At 38.1% G+C, this 16,794-nt stretch overlaps 1 protein-coding gene across 5 annotated transcripts in view; it reads left to right on the top strand.

Annotated features, from left to right (window-relative positions):
* The window catches only part of LOC131071340 (uncharacterized Rho GTPase-activating protein At5g61530), a 109,391-nt gene that overhangs the window by 15,516 nt on the left and 77,081 nt on the right, over positions 1-16,794 (top strand). For all 5 annotated transcript variants that reach the window (XM_059216468.1, XM_058007131.2, XM_058007134.2 and 2 more), the window contains exons 4-5: positions 12,162-12,224; positions 12,355-12,373. In XM_059216468.1, the coding sequence (XP_059072451.1) occupies positions 12,162-12,224; positions 12,355-12,373 (82 nt within the window). The remainder of the gene's footprint in view (positions 1-12,161; positions 12,225-12,354; positions 12,374-16,794) is intronic.

Raw genomic sequence — 16,794 nt, 5'->3', positions numbered from 1 at the left:
TCCTTGTAAATTGTTTCCATCAGTGGATGGGTGACCAATTTGTTCCTTTATTTTAAAAATCTCTCCATTGGTGAATCCTTTCCCCTTTTTATGGATAGAAGATAGGTTCCCCACCAGCGGAGTGTTAAGATCAGATTTGAAATTTTTTTTAAAGACTTCATTGGACAGAGCTCCCTCAGCCTTGTTCCTTTATGTGTTGCAGCGTTTTGGCATATGAATGAATATTTTCTCTGAAATCATCTCTATTAGAATTAAGAAAGTCATAATTACTTACATAGGGAAAAGAAAAGTGATGTTTACTGTGCTTAAAAATGTAACTGCTGGCAGGTACATTCAGTATCTTTCTTGATTGACTTCATTAGATGTTCTCTCTATTCCTTCATTTTCACCAATGGCCTTCAAAAAGTTTGCAGGCAAAACCAAGTTGCTATTGTCATGGTAAGATTAAAATTGGCCGACTTGGAAGAATCAAGCAAAATGATGAGGAAACTAGAAGGCTGGAGTGAAACCATGGATGCTGCTGCAAAAGAGATAATGAGGAATATAAATAAACAGCAGACTAACAGTTCAAAAAAGAGTGCCGCTAAGCCCATAATCTGATCAAGAAACATGAAGGGGCTACTAATAAGTCCAGGTTGAGCACCGGCAAGCACAAGGAAATTGCTAGTAGAGAATGAAGTTGCAAACACCAAAGGCAAGATTGCATGCTTTAGTCATTTCTGAGATACAAACAACAAAAGCAGAGACGCATACACTAGGCTAGCAACAAAGGCAAACACAAATCACCCAAAAACTAAATGTGTAGCTGTGAAAATGGGAACAGTTGGATACCTTTCATTTCATGTTTCCTTTGGCTCCTTTCTAATACCTTCTTGCCCTTTTAATTTCCCAATGCATGGAAATCTGGAGTGCTTTTCCCTAAAATCCTCATTCTCCAAGTTTGCATCTTGTATATGGGTAGTGTTGTGAGGTATTCACACATCGCCCCTTTGCAAATGGGGACCCCCACTTTTTTCCTGCTTTTTAGGTTGTGTTCAGGTCTTTTGCTATTAGCCTTTGCATTAGAGAGGTATAGGTGCTCAAATGGATAGGAGTCAAGTGGATAGTCTTGCATAAGTGTGTAGTAGGTTTGCAAAGTCTAGGCATGATGAGTTCAATCATGAGTAAGGAAGGATCGTCAATTTGTAGGTCACTCCAAGTGCTCCTCTTAAAAGAACAAACTTCACTTCACGAACACTCCTTATGTAAGTAATCAAAATTCATGTCAAACTTCAGGTTGGAAAGATTTGGAGTGAACTTCTTCATGGTGAAGATGGAAGAATGGAGAAATATGTGAACACTCACTTCATGTTGGAGAAATTAAGAATCAATTTCATGAGTTGCACATTTGAGGCAAATTTTACAATTTCATCAAGATGCAAGATGATCATTACAAACTTCATGCTTGAGTCTACTTCTTGAGACAACAACTTGAAGCGAACTTCATTTTTGGGCAATCTGGAGTGAATCACTTGACAACTTCATGACTTTTTTTTTTGGAGCGAATCTCCTACTTCGAGTTAAGGAAGTGAAGCGAACTTCATGAGTGACATATTTGAAGCGAATTCCATGATTTCATGAAGATGCAAGGAGATCAAAACGAATTTCATGCTTGAAGCCTATAAGAGAATGTCAACTTCATGTTTGGGCAAATTGGAGCGAAATCCTCTACTTCATGAGTTTGGGTTTTGGAGCGAAAACTGCTAACTTCATGAGTTTGGGTTTTGGAGCGAAGTTGAAAACTTCATGAATTGTTGTTTTGGAGCAAAGTTCATGATCTCATAAATTGGAGCAATTTACTTCTTTTAAGAGTGAAGTTGGGAATTGTTGATGTGTTTCTTACGCACATGCGAACACAGAATAAAGTACCATAAGTATCTTATCCTCTCTTGAATAAAGTTAATTGAATGCTGAAGATTTGCTTAAGGATCAATCTAAATAACTCCAAGGTTCCTATATGTAGGGTCTCTACGTGTGGATAAGCTCTGTTGGTGTGATGTGATTATTGTTTCATCAAAGAGCATTTATGATTCGAAATGACTTAACGATTGATAAGCAGATGGTATGCAGTAAGGATTTTCCCTAATACTACTAGATGATTTTCAAAAAAGGGCAAAAAGGTGAGGGTTTAGAGGGGATCCTAAACTATTCTAGCATGAATGGATGAAGAAACAATACAAGTGAAACTCAACTAGTTATAGCATCGCCATACACGAACAACTTTGCTAGAACTAATGCAATCTTCTAGGGATGTTTTAAGGTTTTCAAATCACTATCAACCATAGACACCATCAGTTGAATGCATATCCAGTGTTAAATGATGATCAAACTTAAACACTTTTATAATACTCCAGTTGACCACACAAGGCTTGCTTACAATCAGCTAGAAAGCTAGTGGTATGGATAACAAGCTTCATAATGCATCAAGTACAACATTCCACCATGAAATCTAATACTAAAATTATCATCAAAGATTAGCTTAAGAAGATAGAAGAACCATGTAATGAGCTTCAAGGATTGAGTAAAACACCATAACTTGATTGTTTCATTAATCCAATGACCAAATAACAACAATTCGTCAAGTCTAACTCTTGCTACTATTGCTCTCTCACTATTCACTATCAATTGTTAACTATTAATTGCTCTCTATTCTCCTTATTAACCTTTACAAATGAAATGAGTGTAGCTTATATAGCACTCTCAAATACAATGAATGGCCCAGATTTAAAGAAGATCAAGGGATGAGATTTTGACACCTAACCCTAATTAGGGTTTGTTACAAAAATAACCCTATTTAGATAAGATTTATCATAACATAGCCAATAGAAATTGGCACGAATAACGAGAAAACATCCTCCAATAGGGATCGAATTACCACATCATTTCATAACAACTTTTCATCTAGAATTTTGTTCCCTTTTCCTTGTTCCTTTCTGGCATATTCAATGAATCTGAATGTAATCCCTTCAATTTCTGCAATAGGAATCTCAGGCAGGTTTTTCATTCGTTCCTCCAAGTGAAGGACCTCATCAAAGGCCGCAAGAAGAGTCATCTCCCATTCGTGCTCTAGCTCTTTTGTTCTATCAATCAGGAACATAGTAGCATACATCTGATCTCACTGCTCTTCTGTGATCATGCAATCCTCTCTACAAAAGATGACCATGATTAGAGTCCTCCAACTCTTGGATATCCACATCTGTCTCAATCTCTATTCTCCTATGAAGGATCACACATAGTACATCAAACACCTTGTCCTGAATAGGATGGATAGTGTCCTCGACTTGGCTGCACCTACTATTGATGTCCTTGAATAGAACCTCCTTCATTTGGAGCAAAGCTGACCATTGTAGGAAATTATGAGTTCCACCATCAACTATTCTTTCTCGTGCCAAAACCTGTCTTGATGTCCTTCTTACTACTTGTAGTACTGGGATAGTGACGTCCTGTTGTGACCTTTTCACACATCACCCCATTGCTAACGGGGACCCCGTCTTTGCCAGCTTTCGACGTCGTTAGGTTAGGGTTTTGGCTGCTTAGTTGGCAATTTTGTGTTTCCCGTGCCCGAGTCTCGGAGTTTTGATCATGCCTAGTGCCGTCTAGGGTTTTTGAATTTATAGGATCAAGTTGTAAATGTTGATATTTTAATGATCCTAAGTTTTGTCTAAGTGTAAGACCTATTGAGTGTTAACATGTTTTGAAACACGCGCATCGGTGATTTTAAAGTGCCAAGGTATTCCAAGACCTTTGGAGTTGTTTTCTTGCTCCTAAGGTATCATTTAAGTTGATCTGGCACTTTATTCCAATATTTTCCTAGCGTTTCACTCATATTTTTGGAAAATTAGCCTAAGTCCAGTTTAAATTTAATGTCTCTAAGTGATTTTGAGTGGTTAAAATGATAAAATTCTAAGGGAAATTCATATTCCAAGGGTTAAAGGGTCAAATTCCATGCTAGCGGTGCTTTTCCCCTCACATTCCATACTACCCAACCCATTCCCCCACTCAAAATCCATACTACACATGGGTTTCCCCTGAAATCCATACTGGCTACTATTGTCCCCCACAGTTTATCCATACCCAAGTTGATTTTCCCTTGGAAGTGCTAAAATTTGGCTGTGTCAGGATTTATCCAGACTGCCATCGAATTTCCACTAGGAGTGCGGACTCGAGTGTGGACTGAAGTGTGGACAACGTTGAGGATGATTCCATGCCTGGGTCGATTTTCCACCAAGATTTTTGTGACGACTAAGTGAGGATTTTTGTTTGGATTTTCATCTAGACAGGGATTGATTTTCCCCTGAGAGCATTTTGTAAGGATTTTTGTCTGGATTTCCATCCCGATAGAGATCGACTTTCCACTGGGAATATTTTGAAGAGTTTTGAGTCCGGATTTTCATCCAGACTAAGGTTGAAATTCCACCAGGGAGGTTTTTTCCAAGTTGAGTGAGTTTGGAGTGTGGATTTTTCAATCCAGATTGCCATCGAATTTCCCCTGGGGGTGATTTTTTGTAAGTAGAGTGGATTTTTGTCCAAGCTCATATCGATTTTCCCCTGGGAGGTTTTTGTGTGCAATTTTGATGAATTTATGCATGGATTTTGTCCAAGCTAGGGTCGAATTTCCCTTATGGGGCAAATTTTGACACTTAATGATTTTTTTTAAAGGGATTTTTCAATCCCAACCCAAGTCGATTTTCCCCTGGAGGCTTATTTGGATTTAATTTGCAATATTTTAATAAATAAGCCCCATTTTTTAATTGCTTTTAAATGATTATTTAAAATTTAAAAGCAAAATTTAATAACTTGCAATAATCATTTAATATTTGAACCTTCTAGAAGCAAGTTAGGTTTTCACCAAGCAAGTATTTATACAAGTGTTTTATCCCACATTGCTTGTGTAGTGAAAGTGAGAGGTGAAAGCAAGTATAAGAGAGGAGACTTAGCATTATTTTATTATTATTTCTGCCAGGTGTCTCCATGAAAGCGATTTTTCTCCAAGTTGGGCGAATTTTTAGCAAGGCGTTTTTGTGAAGTGTGGGATTGAGGATTTATTTTCCTCCATTTTTTCCAGCTTGCTGATCTATTCCCCTTGGCTGCCATTAAAGACCAGTTTCAGAATTTTGATTTTGCTAAGTTTGGCGATTTTTTCAAACTTTAGCATTTTTTGGTGAAAATTGGCAATTTCATGTTTGGAGACTTAGACGATTTTTCCTCCACCATTTTGCTTGCTGTTCAGACCTTAATTGCTGCAGATCCAAGCTGCCATTGACAACATTTTCAGATTTTCAGTTTGGTGCCATAGTTGGGAAAATTTCAATTTTGCTTTGGGAGCGATTTGATGCCACATTTTGGTGATTTTCATTCATGCTTGGTGGCTGTCATCATTTCCAGCCTGTTGATTCGTTTCAGATCTGAGGTTTGCTTCAGATTTTGACCTCCATTAATGGCTGCCATTAATTTTCAGACTTAAGTTTTTATTGCCCAGCCAATTCCAATCTAGGCATTTTGCATTTGGAGGTGTTTTATGGAGTTTTCTGTGCATTTTTTAGACCATTTTATTTCTGTTGCAGGTCTAAAAACTCCATTGTTAGGTGGTTGTCTTCAGAAATTTTCATTTCCAACGATCTAACCATTTTGGCGATTTTGCTTGGAGATGATTCCTTAGCCATTTTTCATCATTTTTCAGGGATTTTAAACCACTTTGCAAGGTGCTGGTAAGTCTGAAGTATCCAATTTTCGGACTTGTCCTCAGAAATTAAATTTTTACCAGCCACACTTATATTCCTGAAAATGGTTGTCTTCATCATTTAAATTGATTATTATCAAGATTATGCACATTTTGAAGATTGCAACATGTTTTAAAAGTCTGATTTTCAGGTTGTCTTCAGAATTGTTGACCTCCTTTTTTGACTGCGGAAGGTGTCTTCAGACATTCATTGTGTGAAAACACAAACCTTTCACACCTCTCCTTAGTCATCATTTATCCGGTATACTCCTTTGTATTTTAGCTTGCATATTTTTTAAGCATAAGGAGGTATTCAATGAATTTTATGGAAGGCTTCCATGCGAACTTAATTGCTAAAATTTACCAAGTGTATGGATTATTTTCCTTACTCCATGCTCTAAATTAGCTAAATCTTTAGAAAGTCAAGAATTTTATTAAGAACATTATTTATTTTCTTAAGTCTAACTTCGAGCTTCGTATAGGTGCGATGTCAAAGTCAGGATATAAGGAAAGGAAAGAACTATTGAAGATGTTGGAGACTGGATTTTATCCAGAGCTTAAGATTTCTTCCAGATGGAAGGAGATCGCTAATACAAACATGCATTTCCTAGACTTCGACTAGATGCAGCGTCGGATGTTCGAAGTCAGAGATCAGGTTCCTTCCCCAACATATGCGAATATTATGAAGAGTGGCATTTTTCATGCCGCTGGATTTCCATAGTCCATACAGTGCAATGAGCTTATCCTGGAATGTGCACGATGTTACGATCTGCTCACAAGAATGATTAAGACTCCTAAGGGTGTTGTCATCGCCTACCTTGCTGAGGATGCTATAGGAGAGGTGTTTGGAATTCCACGCTGAACAGATATGAAGGATGTGACCAAGAAGGATTATGCAGAAAGATACACAAAGAAGATGGGTGTATGCAAGAATTTAATTAACAAAGAGTTGATGATTGAGCCTAGGTTTCATCATTCCAAGGCTCCCAAGACACTCATGTGCATAGATTTTAAGGAGGAATATAGTGATTTGATATTCCTACTCAACAGAGTGATGGGGATGCCGCAGGGAGCAATATTTGATGGATGGATGTTCTACTTCATCTAGGATTGTCTTAGAGGAACGATAGTGACTTGGTCCAAGATTATAAGTGACAATCTGGATTTCCAGCTGAGGAATGTAGAGCGGTCCAAGTCATTCGCCATGACTTCTTACCTGGTGTACCTGCTTGCACGGTTTGTTTCATACAGAGGATTAATATGCAAAGGTGAAGTCGAGAATGGGCAAGGACAATTCAAAAGTTATGAATGCTACCTCGAGCTAAGCATGCATAGAATTGAAGACTATAAGAGAGTAAATGATGCATTCACTATGTACATCACACGGATGCTGCAAGGCGGAATCCATAGAAGATTGTCCAAGGAGACAACAGAGTTAATAGAAAAATATGGATTGTGGTATTTACAGTTTCCCAGTTTCACATACCTCAGGATTCATGGGTTTCAATCTAAACCCTACAGACTTCCTAGGTACCCTACCGACAGAATGATATTGTTGGAAGTGGTGAGACAACTTCTAGAGTTTGATGTTATTCAGAGAGAGAAGAATAGGATAGGAATGACGTTCCCTATTTTAGTTGGGAAGACACCAGAGGTTTGCCAATCCGCCATAGCCACCAGCACTGCGAGTGAGGAACTTGCATTCTATCGATTTGCTACATATAAGAAGAGAGAAAGATTTGATCCAGACAAGAAGGTCGGAAGGATTAGAGGAGAGTTCACTCATAAGATTGACATAGAAGATTATTGGGCTAACTTGATGGATGAGCAAGCAGTGAAGAGAAGAATGTGGTCCAGAATGTCAATGGATTTCATGAGGAAGTGTGGACTTTTCCTCATTCCTGATCAGGTATTAGATGATAGAGATCATACACATCCACAATATGAGAGTGAAATGAAGAAGGCAATCCTATTGCCTAATTGGTCAGAGTCAGAAGAGATTGACCTGAATATATTGATGAGAGAGGTCTTGAATTTCTCCTGCCTATGGGTGGATTTACAAATGAATAAGTTAGTTGACATGGGTGTTCCCTTCACTTATGAAAGGATGAAGCCGGAAGAGTCTACTTCCGAGGATGATTAGAGGACTGTCAGTGATGTCAGGATTCATGCAGACGAAGAGAGTCAAGCTCCCAAGAGAAGGAAGAACACGTCAGGAGAAGTCAAGGCCAGAGGGAAGAAGATTAAGGAGGTGAAGAAGAAACATAAAACTATCATTCCTCCACTTATCATTCCTTCACCCCCTCCAAGTGTCTCATCAATCGAAGTGATTGAAGTAACAAAACAGAACAAGGAGACTCAACAGTGTTCCAACACAGTGATACTACTAGAGAATATTTAGGAGTTCCATGCCACAACAACATGTGCACCTCCTGATGAGAATAATGATCAGCCGGAATCCCCTACTGTCCTTTTCGAAGTTAGCTTGGGAAATGAGGTATATGATTGGACCAGGAATAATCCTGATGATAATGAGGATGTTATCTCAGTATTGAAAGGACTTGATTGAGAAATATGTCTCGATGATGGTATGGAGATGTCCGCTATTCCTGAATGGCTGATGAGAAGTATGGAAAAAAGTAAACAAATGATAGAGGTACAACCTATTGATGATATTGATGACTACCTAACTAGGAGTGCTAAGGAGAAGGAGCCCAAGAGAGCGGAGATTTTGTCGCACATAGCTAGAGATGAGACAGGAATGCGGATTGCGCAGATTGCTGTTCCTATTGCAGGCATGATAGCGGACATCGCTACTCCTGTGGATTTCCAGATCACTTCAGTTGCCCTTGGTCGTACATCCAGAAAACAGGAATTCTAGGAGATTGGTGAAAACCTCCATGCAATCGATGTGAGGTTAGGTAGAGCGATTGCGGAGAAAGAAAGGTATAGAGAAAAAAATATTAGACTCAAAGAGTATATTGCAGGAACGACGTGGAGATCCCACCCTTTTTTCCTGTATTGCTGTTGACCATGGAATACATTCTCATTGTGAGGTAGCGAGAGGTACACACTCGGAGGTGGAAAAGTGGATTGAGAGCACAAGAAAGCATGCAGATGATTTCCTTACTCAGTTTGTCCATGCATATGATAGGACAACAAGGCTTGTATTCAAAATCCAGTATTTGGAGGGAGTTTGGGAAGAATTCCAGCCTTTTCAAGACAAGACTATTCCACGCCTCCAGGCATTGAAGACGATTCCTAATTCCACCTTGGTCAACGAGAACATTGTGCACAGTGGAGACAGACACTATTTCCATGGCTGTTATTGTTTACTAGCCGTGAATAAATCAACTTATGAGAATGCCTAGTCGAGTTGTATGGAGATGGAAGGATTAATTCAGAACATTTAGATGAAGATCCTTGCCTCGATTGAGGAATTATTGGGTGTTGATGTTAGCAATGCTAGTGGTTTACACTTAGCCGAATTAAGAGACAAAATGAAATTTATGTATTTTTGCCAGTTGGACTCTTTGAAGAAGAGTCAGATAGATGACTTGGTCTCTTTGTTGATTCATGTTCATAGTTCACAGAAGCTCATGCCAGAATGAGAGAACACTTTGAATGCTTGCTCGAACTCACTAGACGTGATTGATTTACAACAGGGTACCTTGCCTAGCATTTCCATGGAGGAGTTAGATTCAGTATTGGCTAGATTCTTGGAGTATGCTAGGAGAGAGAGAGATGCAAGGAGGAATCTTCTAGAAGATTCCCTATTTGATGACTAGGTATCTTTTCATTGGGCCATATGTTGGTGGCACCATTTTTGATGTAGCCCTAATTAGGGCAATTCTAGGGTTTTGTTGGCATGATCTCTGCCGTTGATCTTAGATCAATCTGGGCCATCCATTTTGTAAGAGACTCTATATATGCCTCCTTGTCTCTCATTTGTAAGAGAGTTTTTGTAGAATTGTTGGTATATGCTTCAACTATTTGAATCCTAATCATTGTTCAATTGTTGGTGATTTTGCTCTTCAAATGTTGTCTTTGCATTCATGGTTCTCAATTCCTCCAAGTTAGATTAGAATTTAGATTAGAATTTATTCTCATGTATGTTAGATTGAGTGGAAGATTTGTTGAATTTATTTGTGTAGAATCCTTAGTCCATACCACTAGCCTCTTGCCGTTGGTAAGTGCGCCTTGTGTGGTCAACTAGAATTTGAGTAAGCATAACTTCAACTATTATGCGTCCGTTGACAAGCATCAACTTGGATGGTGTCAGCGTTTGATTGTGATAGCCTGAAAATCTTTAAGTATACCTTAGACGATTGCACTAAGCTTGTGTCAATACCTGATTGTGAGACCTTGCCTGGTTTGATTCCACTAGATCCATTCATCATTTCCTACATTCCTAGGCTTAGAATAGATTTCTTGAACCCATTTTTAGTAAGAAGTAAATCCAGAGCCATATTGATAAATCTTAAGTTGTCAGCACACCTATTTCGCATCATTCATGATAATCCAAACATTTGCGTAAGCCCCCAAGTGAAACACAACAATTCACATCAACCATTGAGTGACCCACTTGTCAAGACCTGACATGTAGAAACCTTGGAATCATTTTAGTTGATCTCATTCTTAGCATCTGAGGTGATTTTGTTCAAGAGAGGGTAAATTACCTTGGTACTTTATTTTGAAATGTTTTGTGCATAAAAAACACATCAACACGTCCCTAGTATGAGTGAATGCATCGACTGTTACACCAAGACCATGAACTATCTCAAGAACTCGAATGGCTTTGTGGTGTAGTATCTTCATCATATCTCCTACAAATTCCTTGGCTATCGTGTAGGATCTATCAATCCATGTATGCATGAGTTGGGCTGGGTTCTTCATCTTTTCCACCTGATTTACTGACTCAAGAGGGAGTACCTGCAAAGGTGAGACTACTGGATCCTGTCACCTCAATGGCTCATTAAGTTGGCTAAAATAATTTCTCCAAGCAATAATCTCCTTTTCCAACCTTTTATTCTTTTCTATTTCTTCCTTTAGCTTATCATTGACTGCCCTCACTGAATCAGTCGCATCTTCCATGGCTTGCTTGGAGGTAAGTGGACCAAGATCAAAAGTCTCCAAATCATATTTTTCTGCCATGATCTCATCATCATACTTGTCCACTGTTGGTGTAGCTATCTGTATCTTCCTCGAGCCTGTATCATCTCTTATCACCTTGGATATCTTTGTAGCTTTCCTCTTTTCGATCCCCTCTTGAGACTTGCTTAGAGGACTTTCCAAATCAAATACTTGCTCCTCTTCTTCAACTACAACTTCTCTTGTAAGTCTCTCTCTGAGACAATTTGGAATGGAAGATTTACCTTCTTTTACTTGCATTTCCTCGGGCAATGGCTGCTCGCCTCTAAAAGGAGATGTTGCTTCATCATCATTTCTTTCTTCTTGCTGCTTATTATCACAAACTTGGAGAGGAAAAGACTTACTAGATGATTGTTGAGGTGTCTTTCCTTTGTCTTGTCTATCATTCTGCACTGTGGACTCCATGGACTCATCTATCTCATGTACCTTCCCCCTTTGATCCTCACCTTGACCTATCTCTTTTTCATGTCTGGAAGAAGCACTAGGAGGATGATCAGGATTTACTTTTTGCTTCTTCTTGGATGACTCTCTCTTTTTAGGTCCCTCCTTTCACTTCGATCCCTTGGAATGAGAAGTGTTCTCACTTGCACTCGCCTCTCCTTCTTCCGTTCTTGTTTCCAGGTTGAATGTCATAGTTATGTTTTGTTCTTTCAAGTTTCAATTGAGAGCTAGCCAGTGGAAGAAAACTTCAGTGCACAATTAACTTTACTTAGTGTAATCAATTCACTTGAGATCAAGTTGTAGCAGCTGACACTGACCAAGACAGTGGGTTCAAGTTGTATGGACACATGCAAAACAAAGCTCCAGGATTTTATTTTGACCCGTTAGTTACGGTTTCCAGTTTAGGATAAAATCCTTAGATGATTTGTAAGGATTTCTTTATGAATAGAAAACTACTGTGAAGTTGTCAAGGATTCGTGTTGATTTTTAGATGGGCCTGACCATATGAATTGACATGTCACATGTGATCATGCTCCATGTTGTAGTGTTAATGGAAATGCAGATATCTAAATGCAAGAAAACCATTTTGACTACAAATCAAAGAAATAAATAAGATGGCTCTTTCCTTTGATCCAAACTTGCTTATGCTGCTGGAAATTGTATTGCTATTCATGCTGCAAGATATTATGAAACCTATAACAAACGTTTTGAAGAAATAATTGACGACTCTATTTTACTTATAGTTGTAATGAATTGATTCTTTCAATGACATGAAAATGTGGAGTTTGTTGAATATGGGTGTTATGTGCAGGCAGCCAAGAAAACTGCACAGCGAAGCAAGACAATACTAAGCAACATTGAGAGATGGCAAAAGGTATGCTGCTACAACTTGATCTGGTGTGAATTGATTGCACTAAGTAAAGTTAATTGTACACTGAAGTATTCTGACTATTCAGAGTTGCTAGTCTAGAATAAGCCACCAACCTTCTTGTTTGATTGTGCAGGGAGTAGCACACAATGATGGTGAGTCCAAGTTTACAATTCTCCATCAAAAGTTCAAGTGATGTATTTGTTCATAAACTTGCAGATTATTTTAGAACCTTGTAATGTGTGCAGATTTTTACTGTGGAATTACATAATTTAAATGAAGGATTTGCTTACATTTAATGTTTCTTTCAGGGATATTTGTTATCCTCTCAAGATAATTAGGTTCTACTTTTATGTAAATATTTGTCTGAAAACAATTGATGGCTTAATTCATATTTTGTGATACCTTGACTCCCATTTTTTCTGAAGTCCTCTGTTACTGCAGATTAAGTTAAATGTGGGAAAGTTGGCAAATTTTCTTTTGTATAACTATTTTTCCTAGATAGCCATGTAAACTGATTGTAATAATCATTTTGCATGTTTTATTTTGCATGTGTGCTATTTACAATACAACGATCTTCTAACTTTTTCAGTATATTGTTATGTATGTTTTTAGTTTGATTATAAATGCTAGTCACCATAAACTAATGGAATTTCTGAAACATAATGGACGGTTTTTACAAATTCAAGTATGAAAACTGATGAAGTGTGCACTGGTAAACCACCTTCTCTCCATTTCTCCAAAATGTGCCTTAATTATTGTCAGAATAATGATAGCCATGTTAATAAATAAAATCAACAAGAGACATTAAAAAAAGATAATATATATTTGAGCAAAACAATTCTGTAGGTAAAGCAAGATAAAAATGACAAAATTTGTTTAGCCGGGACAGGTAGCAGAGTTGGCTTGGACTGTGGGTTTGCTCCCCATTGGTCTTGGGTTCGACTCTGAAGCTTGGATTCAACCGACGGGCTTGGCTGACGGGCAGCTTAGTTCATCTCCAGGGACTAGTCTCGCCTCAGCTCGCCCCATAATGGGAAACCAGTGTCGCTGGGCTGAGTCGCGGGGATACCCTGGGTGACTAAAATAAAAATGACAAAATTTGTTTAGAGCAATTATATGAAAGCATGTAGCCTGCAATGATCACCAGTGATCATCATATAGAAATGGAAATTTTTATTTAGGACAATAAAATTAGAAAATACAAGTTAGAGAGTGGGTCTATGGTATATAAAATATAAGACTATTCTCTAAGACTAGTCTTATATGTACTGAAAAATGAGAAATCATCGTTGTTTTCCCAGTATGAATGACTTCTTGTACATTTCCTGACCCCTAGCTATGCATTCCGCCACATTTAACTGCTTGAGGATGTAAGAGTTTGAGAGCGACCACTTACATTGGCTAGATCAAGCACAAATAAAATCTTGTCATGAAAGCCTTTTTGCTATGGCTTTTTTTCAAAGTGCAAGTAGTCAATTATTCTCTTTAGACTACCCTCAGATGTTAATTCCACATGGATGTCCTCTAGGTCATCTGCTTTATATTATTTCCACTAATGATATGGGATATTTTAGTAGGCTGTTGCAGTGCAGAATGATATTGAATGGATTTGCTTACTTGATAGCCAAGAGGTGCTATTTGCTATGCTGATGACTTGGTCCTCATTTCCAAGTAAGCACATCTTTGTGTTTTGATATGTGCATCATTAGCAAAAAAGGTTAGTGAACATAAATATAAATCTGAATTTTTGAAGTTAGAATTGTAGGCTTTGATTGTAGTGAGCGTAGTTCCTACCTTATATCACAACCTTTCCGTTCCTGTATATGTGCACCATACAGGTATGCACAAACACATGCATGCTCCTATCTCATATTTATTGAAATGAACCTGGGTTTAAATGATTCCTTTATAACTGTAATCAACCTCAGAATTAACTAGTTGCAGATGTATAATTTTAGATCAATAGGAATTTGAATAAAGCGTTTGTGCATTCAGACTGTTCCCATTTTTCAATGATAACAAATCAATTCATAAACTCAAAATTATTTCCCAGGTTCCAATCATGATAGCCAATTAGTTTTTGAATTGTGCAATAAATTACTGATTACAGAAACTTACCTATAATAACAATTCTGTCATACATACAATTAACTCATTAAGTCGACAAGCTGGCAGATGTGATAAATATAGCTTCCATGATCTAATTTGTAGGTGCGATATTGATTGGGTGCTTGTTGGTGTACGCTTTATCATATACCGAACATTAGAATAAAATATCCAAGGATACTCTATCCTCTCTTGAACAAAATCACTACTTGTGCTGAGATTGCGAGAAAGACCACAAGGCGACTCCAAGGTCTATATGTGCGAATGGGCGACTTTATGTGGATAGCTTCTTGGGTAGTGTGTGCTGAAATACAAGGGGGACTTACGCTTGACAACTAGTATTATTCACAAGCTGGACTTAGGCGAATTTTTCAATAAATGCTCTTTGTTTTTGGATTTTCTGAGCTATTCCTATGAACTTAAGAGACGGTAAAGATTGGGTGAAACTGGTAACGACACATTGTTTCGCCACACTTGGACAATTACGCAAAGCGGGTGCAATCTTCTAGGGTTGTGCCTAAGATTTTCACACTTAAAGAATAATGCCAATAATTGAACAATATTACTCAAGAAGAAGTTGAGCATCCACATCAAAAGCTCAGGCTAACTTTACACATTGAATGAAAATCATCCATCCAACAAAAGTATGAGCAAAATTTCACCAATCTAAACTATCAATCCTTCATTAATCTAACAACTTCAAAGCAAATTACTTAAAGCACATCTATTCTAAGCGTTGAAGAAAATATGAAACCATGCAACCACTTGATAACAATAAGACTTCAAAACAATACTGATAACGAACTTTTTATTATCCAAGTAGCTCTATGCAACAATTTTATAAATCTCTCCACACTGAAATGAAATGAGAGAATGAGTTTATATAGAGTTTCTGAAAACAAATGAATGGACGAGATCAATCTAAGATCAACGGTCGAGATTAAGACAACCTAACCCTAATTAGGGTTTCCCAAAATAAAACTAATATCTAAGGCATGTAAGACAAGTGGCACAAGGTGCTATCTTTTAGGATTGTACCCCCTTCTCCTGTTGAGAGGCAGAAAGTTCAATGAACTTGGACACAATCTGATCAACCTCTTCCATCGTGACATGTGGCAGCACACTGACTCTGAATTCTAATCCTTTCAAATCATTTGCACATACAACAAAAGTGATTTCCCAATCTAATTCCTGTTTTTGGAAAGCATCGCTGATGGACAGGAGGTTCGATGCCTTAGCTAGATTTTGCTTCAAGACTGGTCCAGTGGAGAAGATTTCCTGTCTTGATCTTTCGATTTTCTAACTTCATATCCTTCTCTCAGATAGTTTCTGTTGTCATTTTATGACACCTTTGGTCCATTTGTGAGAACCAAAGAAACGGACTCAGACTCGGCTTGGACTCGGCAAGGCCGAATCGGACTCGGACTCGGGACTCGGCGTCAGACTCGGCTCCAGACTCAGTTGGACTCTGGAAAGTGAAAAACTCAAGAAATTTAGAGATTTTTAAAGATTTAAAACTTGTTTCAGACACCCTTTATTGAAAACACCTTAAAGACACAATAACATCATCAAACTCGACTCATTTGATTACATACACAAGTATACATCAATCACATAAGCATAAACGCAAATTGTAGCTGAAGAAAATAACAAACATAGATATATAAATATTGTCAAATGTATACAATATTACAAAACTCATGGAATAAAAAATCCATGTCACCATATGATCATCATCAAATGTTTTATACAAATACCAAAGTTAAATACAACTACAAGCCTATGGCTCAGAGGAGTGTGCACCCTCTCGCCTTGGCCCCCTGCGAAGGCGTTTAAGGTAGGTCCTGGATGATTCAACAGCCATAGTCGCTCCTCGTGACACCATGCCATGCTCACCAACATCAGGAGCAATTGTGTCACTCTCAGTATTTCCTATCTCTATTCGTGCTCTTTGCTCCTCTGCCATGGCTACAGCCTCAGCCTCTATATCTACCTGGTCGATCCAATCAGTGTCATCATCACTAAAGACAACTGTAGGAATCTCAGGATCTGTTTGACTCTCATTGGCCCACTCTGCTTCAAGATCAACCTCATCTAGAATGATAGGAGAGATGTCAACTAATGCATTCTTTCTCATTCTCAGGTGGAGGTTGTAGTGAACAAAGACGAGATCATTCATCTTCTCCACAGATAATCTATTGCGCCTCTTGGAGTGTATGTGCTCAAACATACTCCAATTGCGCTCACAACCTGATGCGCTGCATTGTTGGCTCAAGATGCGAATGACCAACTTCTGAATATTTGGTGTCATTGGGCCAAAAAAGCTCCACCAATGATCTGAGTTTGAAATGAGAAAAATAAATAAAATCAGTCTCACTCATGAACTCATTTAACAAGTTACAATATACAATAAAACTAAAATTAAGCCTTACAATTTATTTTTACTTGGCATCATAGTTGTCCTACC

The sequence above is a fragment of the Cryptomeria japonica genome, chromosome 2 (assembly GCF_030272615.1).
Source record: "Cryptomeria japonica chromosome 2, Sugi_1.0, whole genome shotgun sequence".
NCBI lineage: Eukaryota > Viridiplantae > Streptophyta > Pinopsida > Cupressales > Cupressaceae > Cryptomeria > Cryptomeria japonica.
The sequence above is the reverse complement of the archived record's forward strand: the minus strand, read 5'-3'. Positions and strand labels throughout refer to the sequence as shown.